Consider the following 22,599-nt stretch of genomic DNA (forward strand, 5'->3'; position numbering starts at 1 on the left):
AGATTTTCCAATGTACTTCATATTGAGCTTACACATTTCAAGTGTGCAAATGTTAGCCTCATTGACACAACTTGATTTCATGACATCATTCGGTGCAGCTTTTATTCTTTGAGAAAAATAAAGTCCACGTCGTTCTCGTGAGAACTACATTTTTTCTGGACCGCTCAGTGATAGTAAAGTGCTAGCCGGCATACATAAATGCAACATGCTTCCATTCAAAATGTTTTTCTAAGCGTCCTCATCTGGAGAACACGGAAGGACTGGCTTTTTTTTTTGCTGAGGTTGTTGGAGAAACTGTTGAAATAGGTCACTGCCCCCCCAACGCACGAACACACACATGTATTTATGTATGTGCCGCTGCCATTGGCACATTGTAAGCCTTTCATGTACTCCTTTGAATGTCATTATGTGACTCTCCTATCTCCCGCTGTCATCATATTCCACTTTCTATTTGTGTGTGCGTGTATGTCTTCCAGGTCAGCGCTTCAGTAATGGAAGTATGACTGTAAGAGGAAGGTTTTGCCATCAGCGTGTGTGTGTGTGTGTGTATTTGCTTGGACCCACGCTGCCCCTACTACATTGCTAAATTGTTTCTTCTCCCCCTCGCCCTCTTTTGTGTTCATTCGCGTGGATACTGGCAGCTGCGTGGTGGACGAAATGGATTTCTCGGGCATGGAGCTGGACGAGGCGTTGAGGAAGTTCCAAGCTCACGTGCGGGTGCAAGGCGAGGCGCAGAAGGTGGAGAGACTCATTGAGGCCTTCAGGTGAGACGCTTGGAGCTGAATATTTTGCAGAAGGTCCTCACAACCAAAAGGGCACCTTGGATTTTTTTGTACTGCCGCTAGCGACCAGTGCTTACATTATTCAGTATTAAGTGAAAATATAAAAATAAAAATAAAAAATAAACTGACAAGAGTATCTTTGATGTCACGTATTAGTCTTGGGGCTATCAGACATCCAGATCCAGAGAGACGCTTTAACAGGCTTTTAGTGCTTATGAGAGCTGCTGGTGACAGGTTGTGATGAGAGCAAAGCTTTGGTATCATTAACAAATTATACTGATTGCCTGCAACCGCGGATGAACTCGACAATTACACACCCCGCAAAAAAAAAACGATGCAGAACTGCGTGTGTACGAAAATAGACGCTCTCGACTTCACCACAACCTCCTGGCGACACATTGTTTTTTAGGATCTGTTCTGTGTGATTTTGATTCAGCCAATATGTTGTGGATTTTTGGGAAAATTATTTTTGTTCAGTATAAAGGCAAGTCTGGAGTTAGAGTTGCGCACGGTCCACTAATGCATAATGGATGGATAGAAGAAAGGGCAGAGAAGAGGTCAGGATTACTAAACTAATACAAGCTAATCCAAGCTAATGTGGAACACGACAAGGATGAAACTCTGCTAAGCTTTTGCCTAACTCGAACCCCCTAACCGTACCCCTGACCCCTAATCGTAACGGATGGATGGTGGTTCATAAACAGCATCATTTAGACTAGGCTAGCTGCCGAGCATTATGTCGATTATGTCTTCCATCGCATTTCCGAATGACTCGCTCGCATATACATTTTAGTAACGAGGCAGCTCACAAAAGCTTTTCTCGGATTTATGAATTCACACATGATGGGTGGGCAGGAAGAAGCGATTTTAAAGTCACTTTTCGATCATATTTTCTCTTCAAGAGACTAAGTGTAGTATGCATCCTGCTTTTATAGCGCTCCCGAGTTTATAGGTAAAAAGCAAAAGCATTTACTCTGCAGCGTTGTCCTTGAAGCGTCCTGGATGTGTCCACACATTGCTCACAGGGACAAATTTGAGAAAAATTGCGGCTGTGATTTAGTGTTATAGATGTGCCAGAGTCAATGTAATATGCTGTGCGTGTCTTTTGTGCAAGGAGATGAGGTCTTTCTTTTAAAATCACAACAAACGCATCCTTACGACAACAGTCATTTCATGTCGTTTTGAAATATACTCTGGAGTGCTACTTTATTAGCATTAGCATATATAATTATGACTTTGCTAATGTGTTAGCCTCGGTTAGCCTAGCTTTGTGTATAATCGGTGGCCTTTACAGATGAAAGGCAGTGGAAGGAAAAGCAAATAATCATTTCACGCTTCTTTGCTCGTTCGAAGGCCAATAAGAACGCTTCATCACATGTCGCCGAGTCATTGCACATCTGTCACCGGCGATGGCCGACTACACTTTGCGAGTATAGGTCACAACGGGTCTTATCGGGATGTGTGTGTTACGTAACACTTGTTATGTCATTCGCGTGTATGTTGCGCTGCCATGGTGGCGAAGGATTCTTTGTGCCAGCTGGCGTGCGAACCTTCATGTTTGTGAAGATGCCAGGCGGCCGTTGAAACAGACTGCTGACATAAGATGGCCGGCCAAGAATGACGTCGAAAAAACACGTACGATGTTGCTGTTTATTCACACAGAGGGTGTGCGTGTCTAGGATCGTGGAGCTCGCCTCTCCCTATGAATATTTCCCGCATATTACGTCAAGTAAATGAGTCGGGACGCTGCTATGTTGCTCACTGGCTGAAACCGGCAGGAAAATGTTTAGTTTGCAGTATCGTACAAAAAAAAAATTCAAGTATTAAATCGTGCCACCCTGTGCTAAATACAAACAAGACAAACAAGTGTATATCCTCCATAGCCTCCACGCTGGCATGTCTTTGCTAAAAGCCCCTCTGACTCCCAGAATGCACCAGTGTGTAAGCGCAAGTGACAGTCAAGGAGTTGGGGAGGCGCGAGGGAGACATTTACAAGCCTGCGGGCAGCGAGAGAGCAGACAAAGTGCAACATCTCATCATGCTCGTGCCAGCCAACGTGACGAGAGGAGTGTTACTTCACCGATGGCGCAAACCGCTTTGCACTGTCAAATGCGGCCTTTCAGCGCCATTAATGGCAACCGCTACTGATTATCAGATGCCATTGACCACAACCTTGCCTTATATTTTGAATACTGTATATATATCAAAAATATTGAATATATTCCATATGATGCCCCTCGTAATTATCTTCATGGGTCTTTTGAAAGCACACACTCTCAAATGCCGATATTGCGCCCTTCCCTCATATCCTAACCAGCTCACAATATCCATATCTTAAAATCAGAAGAGAGTGAAAATGTGTCGTAATCATAATAAAGCCACAAGCCATGAAGTCAGGAGGCCACTTCATTAAATTCGATTGCGCTTCAGGAACCACAAAAAAAGGTTTTTAGAGGCGGTGGAAGCCTGCAGGTGGGAGTCGAGAGAGCTCAGCTGAATATGAAAGAATTTTGGAGTATCGTTTTATACCAACGTGGACCGAATCAAATATTTAGAAAGGCACAGAAAATGCCGATCTTTGACTGAAATATATTTTTTTGATGTGCACTCAGCCAGCGCTACTGCATGTGTAATCCCGACGTGGTCCAGCAGTTCCACAACCCCGACACCATCTTCATCCTGGCCTTCGCTGTGGTCCTCCTCAACACTGACATGTACTCGCCCAACATCAAACCGCAGCGCAAGATGGGCCTCGACGACTTCATACGCAACCTCAGAGGTGACAGTCATGAAATAATGTGGTTGCATAAGTGTGCACACCCTCTTATAACTAGGACTGTGTTCAAAATTAACAACAGACTTTTCTACGGCCCGTAAGGCAGCACCTCAAGCGAACACCTCTCCTCGCTCTCCTGGTGTTCCATGTCTGATTTATCCTCAGCTCCTCGAGTTCTGCCCCAAAGACTGTGCCAATTAATTCCGGCTCATTGCGATTTAACGATACGAGCTGATATTTTCCAAATGCATCCCATCACCTCCGCTTGGGCCGGGAGCACTTTGACTTCTATTTACCTTTACTCAACAACACTTTTTCTTCAGTCAACAGTGGCTTCTGGGCGGTTAGTTCATTGTCATGGAAACGGGCGAAGAGAACGTCATGATTAAGTGCGGCCATCCTGCATGGTGTGGCTGTGACTGGCACTGCAGGGACACCCATTTAACAGTCTCATCCATCTATCTGTCTCTCTGTCCATCTGTCAGCCCTGATTTGTTTAGGCTAGCTAGCATTAGTTAGCTCCCAAGCTAAAAAAAACGACCTCTGTATTTTTTGTGAGACAGTCCACTGTTTATCAATATCCTCGCAGGCAGCAACCAGTAAACAAAACAATTTGGTCAAACACTTATTTCCTCCTCCTCATAGCTCAAGCTCTCACAATCTCATGAGTTCCCAGTTGATGAAAAATAAGTTTTTTTAAAAGGTCTTTGTCTTGGCCTTCCAAGCAATATTGTTCACAGTGAGCCATGCTCATTTTTTTTTTTTTTGGGGCACGGCTGCTTCTTCAGGTGTGGACGACGGAGCAGATATCCCCAGAGAGATGGTGGCTGGCATTTATGAAAGAATCCAACAAAGAGAGCTACGATCCAATGAGGACCATGTCACCTATGTGAGCCGCGTGGAGCAGTCCATCCTTGGTCTGAAGACTGTAAGCCTTGGAAAAATATTCCGACTTCCCAAGCGACCCAGAAGTGACGACCTTCGTAAAATCCCCTAATTTATCTCTTTCACTGTCCCTGTGCAGATCTTGGCCGTACCTCACAGACGTCTGGTGTGCTGCTGTCGTCTGTTTGAGGTTCCAGATGCCAATAAAACTCATAAACAGAAATTATCACAGCTCCAGAGAGAGGTCTTCCTCTTCAACGACCTGCTCCTGGTGAGCACGCTCCAAAACATGTGTGCCTATCAGCATTTCGCTTCCAAGTCGTTTTATTCAGTCGAGCAGGTTTTCTTACGTATCAAACATCTTTGGGTGCGTCTCCAGATCCTGAAGCTATGCCCCAAGAAGAAAAGCTCGGCTTCTTACACCTTCTGCAAAGCGATGGGTCTCCTGGGAATGCAGTTTCATCTCTTCAGCAATGAATGTACAATAAATTCACACTTGTACATATCAGATGCGCCTGCATGATGTAAGCTATAAACACAATGATACCTTGGCAAGCCTTCTTAAAACTGGGTCAATAACTAACCTAGCGCGAGATCCAAAATGGACTGAGCCAACAAGAGGTAAAATCTTCCCATACTGATGGGTTAAAGAGGTTTGCCCAAAATGGCCACTTCAAATCAAAATGGCTGACTTCCTGTCTCATTTCAAACATTGGACTTTTGAAGAAATCCTCCATGAATACACACGCACGTCTTTTGTTTTTGTCTCGACACCAGACTACGCCCATGGCGTCACCATGCTGAGCCCGTTTACCTCCGAGAAGAAGCAGCTGGTCAGCTTTTGCTCGCCAAGTGGGGAGGAGTTGCGGAAATTTGCCGAAGAGCTACGAGAGGCCATTTCCGAAGTCAACGAGATGGAGCACATACACATTCAGTGTAAGGCTTGCGAAGATTGTTCAAGTACTCGCATGCTGTACTTTAGTAGAAGTACATATAGTCCTCGTTTTCTTACTTTTTGGACTTTTGTATTTTTAAGGGGAACTGGAGAGGCAACAGGGCATCCAGCCTCACAGCATACATACAAATGGCGGCCAAGTGGATGCACACACGGGACATGGATCGCCCTCAGGTGCAGACTAAAATCCATTCAATCATTTTCTAAAGTTTATGCACTCACGGCGCTGTCATGTGACTCACAAATTCTTCATTGAGTGTTTGTTGAAGTTGTATTGAACTTCTTAAAAACAAAATATTCAAATTTGTGCTGCTACAAAAGTATCCACAGGCTAAAAGTTACTATGCATTTACAGAGAGGTCAATCTTGTATTTTTAAAAAAAAAAAGTTAAGCCCTAACACACGTCGTGGTAAATCTCCTTATCTCGCTCACGAGAGAATTGCAAATAAGCATATTTTTTTTAAAACCCCCAAACTGCTGAAGCATTTCGTTGCACACACACACAAAAAAAAACATTCCCTCAAAACGGCAGCTTCCCTACTTAGTGCTGATTAGAAGCCGAGAAAGATGGGAATATTTTAATTTAATTACTGTGCACGTCGGCGGTATTTGTAGCTATTAGCTGTCAAGGTTACGCATAATATCTGCAACACGCTCACAAATCATACAAACAAATGTAACTTTCAAATGTCGGAACAAAACCTCTGCCATGGAGATTTGTTTTTCTTTAACCTTTCTGATATTTATTTAAGTTAAATGCCTCAATAAATGTGAATTTGACGAGGTAGCCCAAAAATACATCTAAAAAATGCGATATAGCAAGGGCACGAACAATGTATGAATTAATAATAACGTACAAAAGGCTTCAACTTTGGAGCACTGCAGAGTGTTTCTCTCTCCCATTCATTGACTGGCACAAATGCTGAATGAAGCCTTGGCGGAGGTATCGGCAAATTCCTCTAGAGCTTTTGATATTTTCATGCACGCCTGTTGATTTCTCCTGTGCTCCGGCAGGTCAACAGGACGTGTACGATAAAAGCGGCAACAACAACGCTGTGGAGGTGAGTGCCAAAACTACTCTTGTCTCCCTCAGGTAAGTGTGTGCTTGTTCATCTCCGTGGGACTGCTTCTCTGAATGTACGCGGCGTGTGTGTGCGCGTGACTCAATAAGTCATGCTTGGCTTTAACAATAATAATAATAATACGAAAAAAAAGTGAAAAGCTTTGCCAGAGGCTCTTCACCGAGGATACAAAGGCGGCCTGGAGGCCCTTCGAGTGGATCAGCCGCCACTCTCGCTCCGGAGAAAAAATAAAATCCATTCATCAGCTGTTGCTAAGCCTTGACGAGGCAAACATAAGCTAGCCTGTGTGTGCGTTTGTTGCTCTTTTCACCGTGTGTCTTTTTCCTGCCTCAGCCAGTCCTTTTGAGACATGTCAGTCAGTGTGTTAGGGAGGCACCACGCCCTCGGTGTCACTTTATCTCTCGATCTTCTACCCCCACCACCCTCACCTGCCCGCAAAACAACCCCCACCCACTTCTCATAACTCTTTCCAGGTCGTGAGAACTTGGATACCGTTTAAAATATTTTTACTGTGGGCACAGACAAAGCCCCAATTTTTTTTTCGAATGATTGACACCCCTCCCCTCTAAAAGTATTCTTAGCGTCAGGATATTAAACAGTATTTTAAGTATTGGCTTATACTGACGTTTTGGGGCTGACTAATTAATCGGGCGCCCAAATGAATCGGTGATTTAATAGCCTTATAATATGAGAAATATGGTAATGATAAGAAAGCGTGTGGCCGTAAGTGTGTGTGTGTGTCGCACGCGCTGACTGCACGCCACCTCCGTGCATGCCTGCATGCCCCCGTGCGTGTCACACCAGAGGGCTGCGTAAGGCTGCGTTCAGGCTGGTAACTCCCCGTGCGTTCTCTGGCTGTTCCTAAACTAGGTGTCAATTCACAACAGGCTGCAGACCTACCAACTGAGCCCGCCGAGCGTTGAGCCGACGACCCCCCTGGCCCTGACCGCCCCGCCCGCCTTGCTGGGCCCCGCCCCGGCCGGGGAGCTCCGCCCGGAGACGCTGATCCAGTGTCAGCAGATCGTTAAGGTCATCGTTGTGGACCAGAGTGGGCGGGGCCGCATGGAGGCCTTCCTCAGCCAGGGGCCGGCCGCCCATCAGCTCCTGCGCTCGGCCATGTCCACGCCCGTCCACGTCCAGGGTGACGGGCCCCAACCCCCCCTGCCGCCGCCCCCGCCCCCATACAACCACCCGCACCAGTTCTGCCCGCCGGACTCGCCCATGCCGCTCCACCACACTATGCCGCTCACTCGCAGACGCAACTCCAGCGGCTCCCGCAGCATTGTCTGAGCAACCCCCCCACCACCACCCTGCACAAAACACACAAACAGCCACTATGACCCTCCTGCCTTGCCGCTAAACCCCCCCCCCCATCCCCACTCTGGCCCAAAACCTGGAGTTGTTGGGATGCCGTTTTGTAAAGACAATTGAAGTGCTCGCTGAGGATATCAGTCCCCAGTTTAACCATCTCCAAAACACATTTGGACTGTTTGTGCTCAGGCGGCAACCCCCAAAAAGCGCCAAGATTCCCATTAAGCAGGGGTGTGCAAAAGTATGTGCTCAAGGGCCACATTTGATTTGTAAAATGAACAGATGGACCAGCTCATTTGCAGTTGAGGTACAAAAAAAAAAATAGTATTTTCGGTAAAATATGTATTTAATACTTATTTAAACATAATTGATGGAGCAATTATTTAATGATTCAATTTTAGTCATATTGATGTGTTTTAAGTAATAAAAAATATTTATTAAAAACAAACTATATATTAAATTCATTTCATTTGAACAAATCAAAATATTTAATTGAGTAAAAAATATTTTTACCTTATATTTTTGCATTTTTAAAAAAATAATTACTATATTTATTATTAATAAACTATTTTAAGGAATTTTAAATATGTTATTTAAAAATTATTTTATTTTAACCTGTTACATTTATTTAATTAAATTAAATTTATGCTGTTTTAAAACTATTATTTTTTCTAAACCTATTATGCAATCAAATCCAAGTTTTTTGTTTTGTTGAGAGTATTTATCTGCATTTTATATTGTATTTTTTGTTTAGTTTTTTTATTATTTTCAATAAATCAATTCAAAAATTCTATATTAATCATACAATAAATACATTCTGACTGCCCACCTTTAGTAATAGCTAATTTAATGCAACAAATAATGTAAATAAAATCTATAATGAATGAAAATATATTGAAATACCAACCCTAGGGAAAAAAGCGGTATATGTGTCCAACCAATATCATACCGCAAATGCTCGGTGGGCCAGATTTAAGAATGACAGGGACTGCTTGCAACCCACGGGCTTTACTTTGCCCACCCCTGCGAGAAAACCAAGGTTGTGATTTGAAAAACTGGACGATAAAAAAGAAACGGAAAAAGGACTCGAATCTCAGCACAATAAATCTCACTTCTCGGGACTGCAATTATTTTATTCTTATCTACTGCGGAAAAAGAAGAAAGCTGCTTATGGCTGCAGTTGTTCCTTGAAACATCTCATGACGTCTTCACGGCAGAAAAAGGAACGGTACAAAGATGTCTCCTCTCCTTGTGCACAATTTTTGTCATACATCTTCGTGAGAACGGATCAGGTCACAAAAACTAGTTTTTGTGTTAACAAGCAGTGTTCGGGCCAAATAGGAAATATTGAAAACTACAAAAAGGGTCGAGGAAAAGTTGAAGTGTCACAAAAAATGAAGTCCTAACAGTCACTTTTTTTTTAAAGAAAAAAGCAAATTTTATGAATAGCAAAGTTGAAAGTGAACGTTCTCATAAAATAAGGACTTCCCGTGGTAAATGTTGTTCTTGCAATACTACTCCCATGATGTGACATCATTTTCTTTACGACTTCAGTCTTAAAATTGACGATCTTTAGTAATATTACGACTTTTTCAGTTTTGCAATAATACGACTTCATTCTAATGAAATTAAGATTTTTTTTCTTGACCTAAAATCATATCTGCCTAGTTAACCTCGCTATATTTTATTCACATTTTAACTTATACATTTTTTTTTTTTTTAGTATGGCCTGAATACAAAACCGATATGAAGTAGCGGGAGTGGCTTACGGCTACCTGACTTTCATTTCCCTTGGTCATATGAGGACCGAGGGAATAATTCATCAAGCTTCTCCTCCTTTTGTACATTCACTTCTAATGGCTTTCTCCACTGTGAATATTGTTGTTGTTGACGGCCATTTATCAGCCGGGAAACTCTCACATAGCTTTAGTTGAGGAAGAAAAAAATAATGGCTCCACACAATGGTGGATTTTAGGTCGTAAATGCTTTTTGCACATTTTACGTTCCGGCACGGTAGAAATATATATATATAAAAAAATTGGGAAATAAGGAAAATGCAGCAGCAAGATGATTGCGATGAAGTTGGGGGGAAAAAAAAAAAAAACGGCATTTTGGTTGGGCCGCTTTGTACAGCAGAGACGCACCGAGCACGTCTTGTACCTTTTTTGCACCACAGAATATATATTGTAAATATATAGATTCTATTCTGAGAACGTGATCTCGCGTCCGTGTGTGCGTGTCTACCTACGTCTGCTGAATTTGTACAGAGAAGAGTCTAGTTTAAAAGAGAGAGAAAGAGACAAACACAGAATTATAGTTATGATTTATTATTAGGATTATTATTGGCGTCTAATATCGGGCGTGGGCGGGCAGATGCGTCCTCACGAAGTCCTGCAGCTGAGCAGGAAAACGGCTTTTATAGGTTTTAGAGCGGTTACCACGGCAACACAGATATTATTACCATGACATTACAGTAGTATTGTATCATCATTAAGAGGAGATGTGCAAAGGGCTATGCTGTTTGGGTGAATACACACACACACACACACACACACAGCAGCCAAATCAATGCAGGATCCATTTTAGGGAAACGCTTGTCTACTCCCTGCTTTGTTGTTTGGATTATTGTTTTCTTTCTCTGAACTCTCACTGACATGATGAGATCCATTTAGCATGTAAAGCTTCCAAAATGGACGCAAGCGGCTGTCGTCTGTGTTTGTATCATAAAGCGTTGCGTCCACTGATGTCATTTTATACAATATTTATTTATGGTGTGAATGCTGAAGAGTACATATGTTCTCCTCCGGAATTGCGCATTTTCCATTTCTTCCAGTTTTCTCAAGTGGGTCAAATATTCAAATTTGACAATGTGGAAATGTTCATTTCATTTGGGACGTATGACGACATATCGCATATTCCATCACTTTCTATTTGTCTCCATTTGAATTTATTGTATTGAATTTATCGTTTCAAAGCAAGTCAAAATGTTCAGCTCATTCAGGACTTGGCAACTATTTTTTACTATTCAAACACTCCCAGAGTTCCCACAGGAAAATGCTGAAAGTATATGAAGATAATTACCGATTTTGTAATTCTTCCACATTTCAATAAGACTCAAACCATTAGATCGTCAAAACAGATTTTTTCAAATCTTATATTCCCAAATTTTTTTGAAATTCTAGTTTCTCTCTTCAGCATTCACAAGCAATTTCTAGAAAAGTCACATTTTGTAGTTTTTATTTCCTTCCTCCCTGTCCTGAGCCCTCCTCCATCCCTCATTTCTCCGCGGTTGTCATGGGGACCTCATGCACCCTCACTGTGGAAGCATTCATGAATATTTGCACCCTCACGCTATTTATAAACAAAAACAAAAGGAGATTTCTTAAAGATCAACATGTTTATTATTAAAAAGGAGTATTTCTAATTTTTTTCTTTGTTTGTTTGGAGAAAATGAAAGAATAAAGTAGTTTTTACTCTCTGTGCATCTTTGTGTGTTGTCAATATTGACTCTGAAGTGTGGAGCCGCACTGATAAATTTTTTTGCAGCAGGCGGATGGAAAAAGGGGGTGCTGAGGATGGAGGGCAGGGGGCTTACGGGAAAATCAGCCTGTAATGGTTTTCCTTTGCCGTTAGCACACAGGCGCTGAACTCATTCATTACGGCACGGGGATGAAATACCGAATCTGACAGCACTTGAGGAATTTCCATGAAGAAATTGTCTGCATAGGTTTTACACTGGATTGGCTCTAAAATATTCCTACAATAATAAGTTTGATGCTGCCCCACAGGTCTAAACGTGATTCATTTTGGGTTTGTGGAATATTAAGTAGCAAAATCTTCCCAACTAAGTGGGCGGCCATTTTGAACATATTGGAAAAAGACATCACTCAGGTTTCAGATAACAACCAATCACGGCTCAGCTTACAAACCAGAAAACAGAGGAATCATTAGAATCATGTTAATTGTCCAAATAATGTACTTTGTACTGTATTTAATACCAAATGGATATGCGCCACACAAAATGGCTCCCATTGATAAATGACTGCTATATAGTGGAACATTGGTTTTCTATGCCCTAATTTCAACAATATGTTTTTCATCTAAATTCTCTCTCTCACACACAGACACATACCCGAATCACAGTGTGTTCATTTTGTAATGTAACAGTGCAAGGTCACGACAACTTCATTCCGCGTAAGAGTCGTCGGGGTGCCCCTCATTCGAGCATTAAGGTCGGCCGTAAAAGACTACAACACGAGAATAAAAATTCAAGCAGCTTTGACTGATCACTCTTGAGAAAAGGCTCTAAACCAAAAATTGGAATGCAGTCAACCTTTCAATCAAAGATGTAGAAAATAAAGAAAATATGGCTGAATACATTATCTTACAAAAACAGCGCACAATACGATCCAGTCATAACGCAGCGGATTCCATGTGTGCAAAAATGTAATGGAATGTTCCTACTTTTGAGAAGGTCCTTGAAGGTAGCAACGTTCCAAAGACTGATTCTCCTCGTCTTTTTCATCAAATCCCAAAAATAAGGCAGCCACCTACAGGCAAAAGTGTCTGTCTACATGGTGGTCTCTTCCCATTCCAGTTCAACATCACCTGTAGACACAAGTGTAGTGAGACATCGATTTTACAGAACATGTTAATATGCCCAAAAAGTTTATCGTCCAAACTTTTTGAGGCTTTTGTTTACCTTCCATTGCGTCCAGTGAGTCCAACTTCTCCAGAGCAGAGCTGACAAACCAGATGGACTGACTGTTGCCTTTGTTGTTCAGCAGTTCCAACGTGCTTTGGTGCAAAAAGATGTACTGGGCCTAACACAAGCACACACACACACATTTCTGAAAATAGCACAACACTAGCAAAACATGCTGATCAGGCCAAGTTGTCGCACATATGCAGCCAAAAGGGACAATAGGTAACGCGTACCAAATCCATCTTCTCACTATGCGGTTTGCACAACACCCGATATTTTATTAGATGCTCCTGCGCAATCTCATGGGATGCAATACAAGAGTTGTGAGAGAAAAAAAAAAAAAAAAAACCTACCTTGGTTTGGAAATGAATAGAAATGAATGCTACGGAGAATTATATCTGGTAATGAGCAACAAATGTGAATCCCACAATGTATATATATAAAAAAAAAAAACAATGAGCTGTGATAATAACAACAGAAGCGCACACACAAGTGATCCATAAGTAATGAGCGAGCCGGGTGATTTTAGGATAGCGCCGTGCTTTGTCAGGATGGGGGAATCCTGCTCACCATACACGTCTAATCCACTGCCAGATCATCTCAGTACAAAAAAGAAAAAGAGAATTTTCTCATAATGCCTCACAGGGAACGAGATCACAAGGGGAACATGATGAGTAAAGTAGGCCAACTCCAGACACGTTTGCTGATGCTGAAAAGCCAGGCAACATAACTTAAGAGGATATTCATTATTTTTGAGAGTGTCACTTTTCTGCTGCTTATTCATTTCAATGGTATTTGCTTACCAAATTCTGCACCATACACATCCTCTCACTGCGCAGCTCAGCCACCAGGCCGTAAACGTCCACAAAGTCGTGATCTCTGATGTGTTGAATCAGATGGTCCAGAGCGATGAACACGCCCGTTCGGCCAACGCCGGCACTGAGGCGACGCACAATGACGACGTTTTATTTGTTGGATTTGTCGCTTTTGCTCACTCTGATTTTAATGGCTGGGTAATGATGATGGAAAGAGACCAAATATCAGTTAATTGAAATGAAAACACGTACCTGCAGTGGACCGCTATGGTGGCGTTTTCGTGCCGGTGGCCTCGGACCGCCCGGACAAACTCGATGAGGGTGCCGCAGCATTCCGGGACCCCGTGCTCGGGCCACGACGTGTAGTTGAAGTGGCGGACTAAAATGTAGTGTCCGTGCTGTAGGGTGAAAACATATTTAGGATGTTTCCCTCGTGTCTTTTATTGTAATTTGGATGCTTGGTTTGTATTTTACTGCCTGCAGCTATTTGAATCTGTTCTCAATTACCTAACCAAGATGTCCTCTTTCACATTTCAAATCAGCATAGACTTCCATGAAAATACCTTTTCCACTTTAAGCGTTCTGACAGTCCAATCAGGAAGGATTTCTTCGGATACTTTTGAAATAAGGATGTCACCGAATACTGACATGGGCTTGTTGTCCTCTGGCCAGTACTTGTGACAGCGAATCTAGAACGCGACATAAAATGTGCTGAAATGGAGAAAGATTTGTGATCAAGTCTGCCGAGTGTAATATTGACGCACTCGGCCTTTTTCATGACACCGCGTGAGCATGGCGATGGCGCGGGTGCCTGTTTCCCAGATCATCTTCCAAAAGTCAGCCACTGTGTTGGGTAGAGGACCCTGGGTGGCGATGAACTCATTTGGACACAGATAGCCCTTTGGCGCAAAAGAAAATTATACTAACGGAAAAAAAACGGCTGCATTGTTAGGTTCTCATCAAGTGATACTCACTGAGACAAAGCTGGCGTTGATGTAGTCCGAGCCCGCAGTTCCCGGTTCTGACAGCAGTTTCACTCGATTGTTATTATCTGGATACAAAATTTTCATTTTCAACAACTGGAAATTATTGTTCGTACATTTTTTTCTTCTTCTAATCAACTGAAGACTTCCTGTATGTATACTTTTATATACTACATTTTTTGTTTCTGTACTCACAGGGCTTTATATTGGGAAACCGGTTCTTGGATTTGTTCCAAGGCAAGTCTGCGTCCGTAGTGGCCAGGTCCTGAAGTAGTTTGGGGAGCTCCTGATAAGGAAAAAAAAAGGGAGTGCAAAGAGTGCAATTTCATAAATGAACAAAAATGTAATTCACTTAGATTGAACGTCCACCTACGGAAAATTCCTCCTGGAATTTGGCATTGTCGTTGTTGCACAGATCCTCAACGTGCTGGAGGAAAGACTTCTTGTTGACAGGCCTTGAGAAAAATTCAAGTGAGGGACAAACCGTAGTTACTCGAATTTATTTTTTCGCATGATTTTCTATCACACATGCAGACTCACATGAAAACTAAATAGCCACAACATTAGATAACCTTCCCAATCTGTATCATATTTATAACAGTGGATGAAATGTGTGTGAGAGTAACACTTCCGTACAGAGAGCAGCACGAAACGTTGTGTTGGGATGCCGCAGCCACTGTCAGCATATTATTCATACACATTTATACATTATTTATGCAGGGCGACGTACTTGAGCGATTTCCTGTAGCTGAGAAGTCTAGATGAAAATAGATGGAGCAGAAAAAAGGAAAACAACAAAAAAAAAAGCTTAATCACAACTGCGTCAGAGCTATTTCTGCACAGAAAATCCTCATTACAAGAAACCTATTTATTTTGTCTGCTTAAGTCAAGGAGCTTTATTCATTAACAGTTGGCGACGGCAAAAAAATAAATGAAATAATATATATTATATAATAAGAATAAAAACACTTACTGGATGACGTATATTTCCTTCCGTCTGAAGAAGAAGGACGAATACCTGGTGGGCGGTAAAAAGTGCTGAGTGTCTGAAGCTGACTACACAAATAGCGATAATAGAGGCGCCTCAAAACTTCATTGTGCAACGTTCATAATATGTCTTTTTTTAACATGAGTCTGACTCAAAACTGTTTTCTTAGCACAAAAAGCAATAAATCATTTAAAGGGATTTTTCAGTGATTGATGCATAAATATTTCAATGCACACACTTGCACAATGTTGCCATACAGTATTTAATCTGCCCACCGTTTGACTTTTTCTTGCTTCAGCTCCAAGTCGGCCACAGCAATCAGCTGATCCAGTTTACATTTGGTCTCGATGATCTCCGCTTCTCGGGGGGAATACGTTCCGCCTTCCTTCTTACGTTGGTGGATCCTGGCGAATGAAGAAATAATACAATCATACAATCTGATTGATTCTGGAAAATCAACTGGGTTCTCTTCTTATTTGCATTTTTTATCATACATGATTACAGTAATCCTCTTTGGTGAGAAATTCTACAACATTTACCAACAGAATCTGCAGAAAGAAAGGATTATGCTAAATCTGTCATTCAAAACATTTTACTTTTGCAATTTGTCCTTGTTTCAGTATGAGTCATATATTTCATTTTATTGTTTGCCTGGTTTTCTGGTGATATACTTCAGGAACATTAAATACAAAAAAAACTACCTCTGTTATTCATGAATTGTCCTTGTATTTTTTTTTTGTCATCCTGAGTGCTTTGATTAATTCTTGAGTGTTTTGTGGATTACTGAACAAAAGGCGTTGAGTGTTTCCATTTCCTTACTTGACGGACACACAGATGATGACAATCAGCAGCATTGCCAAGAAGAAGGAGAGGAGCACACCCAAGATGATCTGCTCGTCTCTGCTCAGCAGCCCATAAGCTTCAGGGAGAGAAAAGGAGTGTCAAGCATTCCTTTTGGATCCATTCATTTTTTTCTTGTGTATTCACAGGTGCATCTCAATACTTTAGAATATAGGGGAAATTATTTATGATGAAATGACATTGATGGCAATTGCTGAGGTGCTGGCTCTCGATGACATCAGCATTTTTCTGTCCTCTGATTGGCTACAGCAAAAGCCAAGTTAGAAATCAATTAGCAATATTCCAATATATTGAAATGCACCCGCATTGTGTGTGTACCTGCAGTTTTAATATGCTCAGAATATTGGGAGTCAGTGTATTGTCCGATGATGTTGGTTGCTCTGAATTTGAACCTGTTGAATACACACAAATTAGTTTTGTTTTGGATTTATTAAAAAAAACACATGATGGAATACTCACACATAGACAGTGTTGGCCTTCAGAGGTCCGTTACACAACGGGTCCGTGTGGTTCTCGTGCATACACTCGTCACGCTCTCCTATCACATATGTCTCCGCCGTGGTGCGATGGCGTCGGAGGCTTTTGGGTACCCCGCGAGTGTCCCCCGGACACGGCGGGTTGGGGAAGCCCTGGTCCGTGACGTACGGGCCGGGGTGTTTGAAAAAGGCGTTCCTCCAGGTCGTAAGGTTTGCGGCATCCTTCACTGTGACATGATAGAATGGGAAGCATGAACATATTTTTTTCGTGCTTTTGTCAAAGTCCAACACACTCCAAGTGACATTTGTGAAGACTGTACCCCCTGACTCAGCCACGATGACCTGAATTTTTGCAATTGGCCCGTTGTCGTCACTATAGAAACACGCCGGCATGCGGATGGTGATACTCTTGTGGGTAACCATGGCAACCCCTCTATGGCCGAGCACTGCCTGGGGTCTTTGAGCGGGCTTGGCCGGCGCTGCAAAACATTAAACTAAAAATCAGCATTATTGAGTCACACAAACACGTGCAAGCACACACACACAACCACTGAAGTAGTATTTCCCAATTTTTAAGTCAAGGTACCCATTTTACATTGAAATATTCTTATAGCAAACCACAAAACAAAGATATGACAAAAAGTATTGATTCTGAAAAAAGGATGATCATGTCTAAATTCATATCAACATTTACAAATCAAAATGGTTTTTTGTGGCAGTTTCAAAGTCCCATCATCTGTGTAAATGTAGCGTTTTTACACAAACATGACAAGGATGGGATGTTCTTCGAACCGTGACAGAAAGCGTGCGCTTCCTCAAGGCGCACCCAGATGGGAATTCAATTTAGAAGTGTCAGAAGTAGACAGGCTCGGGCAAGCATGCCCCGGCAATAAGTGGGAACTGCCGTACCTTTGATTCCTGTTGTTATCTGGACGTGCGGGCTGGGTGGACTGCGACCGGCGCCGTTCTTTGCGGAAATCTACAAACAAACACATTGGATGAGCGAGAACATCATGTACAAAGACCAATTATGGGTTTAACAAGGGTGCTCAAATTAGTTAAACAGTGAAGAATAGAAGCCCCGCCCCCTCACCTGAATTCTGTAGTCGTGACCACCTTTCAGGCCGTCGATGACGGCAGTCAGCATGTCGTCGTCATTTTGGGTGGTATTCAGGCTGACGTTTCTCACCAGGAGCTCTTTCTCGTAGACGTACACAAAGTAGGACGTGATTCTTCCGTTGGGTTCTTCAGGCGGCGTGAAGGTCACCTTGACCCGGTTCACTTCGTCCGGGATGATGGACACTACCACGTTCTTTGGGGGGTCTTTAGGCTCTGCAGACACAAATGCTTTTATTGTCTCTGTACAGTACCTGTGTCAGCAATAAGCAAACTTTAGTCATTTGTTGCATAATATGTACTTTATTGGGAATTAATTACGTCATTCGGGATTAGAGATTAGCTTCTGGAGGATAAACAGTAACTATTTTTGGAACAAATTTTTTCCATGCTTAGTTTTTCTTGCCTATGTTATTATGTTAAAGTATATTTCAGATGATCTTCCATTAAATCTTACAGAATGCATTAGGGATTAGAACATCTTTATATTTCTAAGGCCTAAGTAATCCTTGGCTATGGATTTATGCCGTTTTTTTTCCCTTATTTTTTTTTATTTAGAGTACTATTTCCGTCATTTTTTCTCCCAAATGGTCTGCTGCCTTCTGTGGAATATATTTCCCATTTATCATACAAATGATTAGCGCTGAATATTTTGGTCCCACACTGAAAAAAATGCAAATAATCAATGCTGTATAAAGTCCAAATAAATCATTTGATATGGTAGAATGTGCAGTAAGCTGCAAAAACTTCTCAGCACTCGTTTTTTTCCTCTCTTCACAACTTTCCCCACTCACCTTCTTCTAGCGTTTGAAACACAAAGGGCCCAATGGCCTTCCCGTCCTCGGCGGCGTTCTCTACGGGGCCGGTGAAGGCGGTGACCATCACGGAATAAAGCGAGAACGCCGTCAGGTTAGTTACAACCACCGTAGTCAACTCCCCTGGCGCTCGGATGATGGAGTAATTCAAACCGGGTCCGCCCACCTAACAGTGCAGGAGTTGGAAATTTCAGCAAACTGTGAACAGCAACTTTATCGGCGTTTACTGACTGCCAGTGGGAAAAATCACCTGCACGAGATAGGACGTCGGTCCGGAAATAACATCCGGAGGGTCCCAGTCAATACGAAAGCTGCCGGAGGTAGGTAGTATTCTGATATCACGGGGAGGGGCATCTGGATCTGTCAGATAGACACACACATCATTATATAAACACCCCCCCCTCCTTTTGCCATTGCTGCTTAACTCATTAATTCCATTCCCCCAGGAACTTCTAATTTCAAAGATTAAAGAGAAGCATTACAGCTGATTACCGTTGCGTTGCATCAACGCAGAAATGTTCGGAATAATGAAAACAACGGTTGAGTGCGTGGTTCGATGGACGCTTTGGCTGTATTAGCCTTAATGTAAATACAAGTAATTAATGGAGGCACATTTGGTCGAGCTGTACCAATTAAGGGAATCTATCCATTTTCGACTAGATACTGTCTGTTCTCATTAAGAATGCGGGTGATCTGGAGCCTATCCCAGCTGACTTGAAGAATGAGCCAGGCTCGTTTGTGTTGTGATTATTCTTACTGCCTGCAAGGGTTTGCACATAAATCCACTCTGTATATTCTCCAACTCCTGCATTGGTCACCGCTGCCACTTTGAAGCGGTAGTGTCGATATTTCGCCAGAGGATGGAGCGTGAAACTCGGGGCCGCTTCCGAAGCGTTGACCAACACGGTGACGCTTGACTCCAAGCAATCCGAGGCCGGTTCTTCGGCGGGGATTAGGCCGTCGGGTTCGCATTTTGTGTCAAGCAACTCTGTGACCAGGTGGTACTCTTTGAGTAGGCCCGGGATAGAAAGTGGAGGAGCCCATTCCAGTGTCACGTTGATGGCCGTGACTTGAGAGACGGCGAGGAAGCGAGGGGCAGATGGAGCTAAACAGAAAGACCAGGATTAAGGATTAACACCGACTCTTTTGAGTTTTCAATTCTCCGAAGGATTACATTACCTGACTCGGAAAGTGTAGAAGCAGTGCAGTTAATTGGCTCTCCGGATCCCGCTGAGTTGACGGCGGCCACGCTGAGTATGTACTCCTGGTCCGGCGGCAGTCCGGTCACCGTGTATTCTGCTGCGTTAACCTGGTACGAGTCCAAGTCCATTACAATCTCATAAAAAAGGATCTGCCCGTTGGGGTTGAGCGGAGGATCCCATAATAACTGAATGGAATCCCAGCTGACTCCTGAACACGACAGGTTCCCCACAGCTTCTGACACTGCAGACACAAAAAGCAGATATGTTGAGCTTCTAATATTAGCTCGAGTAATGATTCATCTTTGTCTCCCAAAGGAGGGGAGGTTCGGTTATATTATTCAGACTAAAACAAGCGGGCAATTGTATTAGTACAGAACATTATAGATATCTACATAAGCGAAAACAATCTTTTAGCTCTCACTGAACCAAATATATCAAACATTAGTTAAGCTAGTTTTAAAATGAGTAAACATTTACCTCAAATGACTGGGGGAAAATGCTAATCGAACCATACAAAACTTTTTCATCCAAAAATTTCTAATTGACAAATAGCCCTTGGTTGTATAAACACATCAAAATATTACAAAAGACAATGTAAAGAAATACTGTTTTTGTTACTGTACGAATTGTAGTATGAGTATTTGATTAGTGAGTAGGAGTTGGATTGGCTGGATATTTCGAAGAGAGCATCTGGGGATGAGTCTTCCTGCAATTATTCTCATTTTGTATGTGCGTTTGATTCATTTGGTTAAATAAATAACTGAAAGTGTATCAGCGACTCCGGCGCTTCTCGTGCACATGCATTACAGTACTGCTATTTTTTCCCCACTTCACTCAGGCGACGGCTAATAGCAAGTATTATTTTCCTTTTCTTTTTTCATTTTCCACTCAGTAACTACATTTTGAAAAAACGAACAAAAAATTACAGAAAAAGGGAAGAGCATAAAATTGTTGCATTGACCTATCGAGGTGTGTTTTTGCAGATATTTTCCAAAAATGTGACTATTCTTGTCTTTTCTTACCCGACTCGTTGGTGGTGAAGGTCACCGGGCTGCTAAACTGGTTGCCATGGCCTACTCGCGTGTAACTGTAAACACTGATCTCGTAGGACCTATGGGGCCTGAAGCCGGAGATGTACTCAGTGGTTGATGGACCGGATGAATTCTGTAATCGTGCACACACACGTTAGTCACCCAATCCTGATTACTTGCTGATGATATCTTATTGTTTGCGCACGTGCGGGTGAATATAATGTTAACTTCCAGTGGCATCTGGAGTGTGAAATTAGAGCCACTAATCCATGCAACACGTGTGTCTTTTTCCCGAGTGCACTTCCATGTTTTCGTTATTACGGAGAGGGCTTCCGGTGTGTGAAATTGACGCTACCCGGTGTGTGACGGCGTGTGTGATGAGTTCTCGGATCCGGAAGCCGTACTGCAGGACCACCCCGTTGGGCTCCAGAGGAGGCTCCCAGCTCAACCACACTGACACGGCCGTGTGGTTGAAGATGGTCAAGTTGCGGGGAGGGGACACGGGACCTGAAACACAAAAAGTTCTTAAGTAATTGCATTATTAATCATTTTTCAGAAATCTACTTATTTTGTGTGATATTAAAAAACTAAAATAATGATTCGATTCCTCTTTTTCAACACTAATGAAGGACACACACGCTCACTTACCTCCCTCATCAGTGTGCAGCATTAATACGAGCGCTGGCCCTGAGCCTTTCCGCGTCGTCGCGGTGATGCTTAGGTTATAAGCCGTGTACGGCAGTAGATTGGTAAGCGTGAAGGAGCTCTCGGGCGTCTGCATGATGTTTGAGCCCCCCGGGCCAAACAGCGTGATGATGTACTCGGTGATCTCCCCGTTGGCCTCCAGGGGACGCTGCCACGCCACGGCGATGGAAGATGACGACAAGTTCGCCGCCGAGACCAGCAATGGGGCGGAACTGGGGACTGAGGGCAAAAACACGTATGTCACATAAGCATGAACAATGCATGGATTGTGTCTTTGGACTAACCGTCGTCATCCGTCCTCAGGTACATGGTGCTGGTGTGGTTATGGGCGGGGCCAGCACCGGTCGCCGGGGTAACAGTCAACACGTAAGGGAAATACTTCCGAAGTTTGGTGAAGAGGAAGACGTTGTCGGTGGTGGTGCGCGTGATGGTTTTGTTGACCACGGGAGGGTGGTTGGGTAACACGGAGATGACGCCGGCTTCCTGCAAGGTGAGGATGTAATGGGGGCGGCCGTTGGGCTCCAGGGGAGGGTCCCAGCTCACGATGATGGCGGTGGAGCTGAAGATTTGAGCGGTCAGGTTGTGGACCGAGTCAGACGGCACTGAAGGGAAGACGAGTGGGATCGTGTTACATTCCAGTTTTATTGAGTGACAGGTTTTTTTGGTACATTAAAAGGGACATATTGAAAATTGAATATTTAATAGCGTGTATAAAAATAGTTAGGATACTGTTCAGAATTTTGCTAAATTGTGACACCATTATTCTTATTTACATGATGGCTATGGCCGGATAACATTTAATCACGTCAGAGCAAAAATGTCAGCAAGAGCTGCATTGATTTTTGTTGTCTTGGCAATTTGGCCCTGATAATTGCAGTCTATCCGGCGCTCTTTTTTCCGACCCAATGTGACACAACACCTCGTTTGAAGACCCAGATACCAAATGCAAAGCCTGATAAAGTTATTATGATACCTGGGAATTCTAAATATGTCTCCTTTAATGTGAAGGAGTCAGTCATCATTTGTCACATGAGAGCAGGAGTGTTGCGCTTAGCAGGCAACAATAGAAACATCTGGAAATGTGTGATAGAGAACAAAAGAGTGGCGTTT

General features: G+C 42.9%; 2 protein-coding genes across 4 annotated transcripts in view; one reads left to right on the forward strand and one right to left on the reverse strand.

Annotated features, from left to right (window-relative positions):
• The window catches only part of iqsec3b (IQ motif and Sec7 domain ArfGEF 3b), a 24,659-nt gene extending 13,383 nt beyond the window's left edge, over positions 1–11,276 (forward strand). Inside the window, exons 7-15 of one of the 2 annotated variants that reach the window (XM_088379790.1) lie at positions 642–764; positions 3,395–3,561; positions 4,347–4,486; positions 4,583–4,714; positions 4,823–4,922; positions 5,221–5,379; positions 5,480–5,572; positions 6,414–6,460; positions 7,352–11,276. In XM_088379790.1, the coding sequence (XP_088235916.1) occupies positions 642–764; positions 3,395–3,561; positions 4,347–4,486; positions 4,583–4,714; positions 4,823–4,922; positions 5,221–5,379; positions 5,480–5,572; positions 6,414–6,460; positions 7,352–7,771 (1,381 nt within the window). In that variant the 3' untranslated portion in view covers positions 7,772–11,276. The remainder of the gene's footprint in view (positions 1–641; positions 765–3,394; positions 3,562–4,346; positions 4,487–4,582; positions 4,715–4,822; positions 4,923–5,220; positions 5,380–5,479; positions 5,573–6,413; positions 6,461–7,351) is intronic. The other variant, XM_088379793.1, reaches the window with a different exon arrangement.
• Positions 8,670–22,599, reverse strand: part of ptprq (protein tyrosine phosphatase receptor type Q) — a 22,847-nt gene continuing 8,917 nt past the window's right edge. The window contains exons 21-46 of one of the 2 annotated variants that reach the window (XM_088379788.1): positions 21,774–22,091; positions 21,433–21,708; positions 21,140–21,291; positions 20,776–20,917; positions 19,731–19,994; positions 19,309–19,656; positions 18,802–18,911; positions 18,531–18,717; positions 17,714–17,952; positions 17,530–17,599; positions 16,941–17,099; positions 16,604–16,847; positions 16,463–16,536; positions 16,103–16,202; positions 15,559–15,687; positions 15,269–15,313; positions 15,026–15,052; positions 14,669–14,750; positions 14,491–14,581; positions 14,287–14,363; positions 14,077–14,211; positions 13,876–14,001; positions 13,565–13,710; positions 13,301–13,436; positions 12,495–12,615; positions 8,670–12,400 (exon numbers count right to left, since the gene is read on the reverse strand). In XM_088379788.1, the coding sequence (XP_088235914.1) occupies positions 12,363–12,400; positions 12,495–12,615; positions 13,301–13,436; positions 13,565–13,710; positions 13,876–14,001; positions 14,077–14,211; positions 14,287–14,363; positions 14,491–14,581; positions 14,669–14,750; positions 15,026–15,052; positions 15,269–15,313; positions 15,559–15,687; positions 16,103–16,202; positions 16,463–16,536; positions 16,604–16,847; positions 16,941–17,099; positions 17,530–17,599; positions 17,714–17,952; positions 18,531–18,717; positions 18,802–18,911; positions 19,309–19,656; positions 19,731–19,994; positions 20,776–20,917; positions 21,140–21,291; positions 21,433–21,708; positions 21,774–22,091 (3,836 nt within the window). In that variant the 3' untranslated portion in view covers positions 8,670–12,362. The remainder of the gene's footprint in view (positions 12,401–12,494; positions 12,616–13,300; positions 13,437–13,564; positions 13,711–13,875; positions 14,002–14,076; positions 14,212–14,286; positions 14,364–14,490; positions 14,582–14,668; positions 14,751–15,025; positions 15,053–15,268; positions 15,314–15,558; positions 15,688–16,102; positions 16,203–16,462; positions 16,537–16,603; positions 16,848–16,940; positions 17,100–17,529; positions 17,600–17,713; positions 17,953–18,530; positions 18,718–18,801; positions 18,912–19,308; positions 19,657–19,730; positions 19,995–20,775; positions 20,918–21,139; positions 21,292–21,432; positions 21,709–21,773; positions 22,092–22,599) is intronic. The other variant, XM_088379789.1, reaches the window with a different exon arrangement.

The sequence above is a fragment of the Syngnathus floridae genome, chromosome 6, assembly GCF_059516105.1.
Source record: "Syngnathus floridae isolate MCC-2025c chromosome 6, RoL_Sflo_1.0, whole genome shotgun sequence".
NCBI classification, from domain to species: domain Eukaryota; kingdom Metazoa; phylum Chordata; class Actinopteri; order Syngnathiformes; family Syngnathidae; genus Syngnathus; species Syngnathus floridae.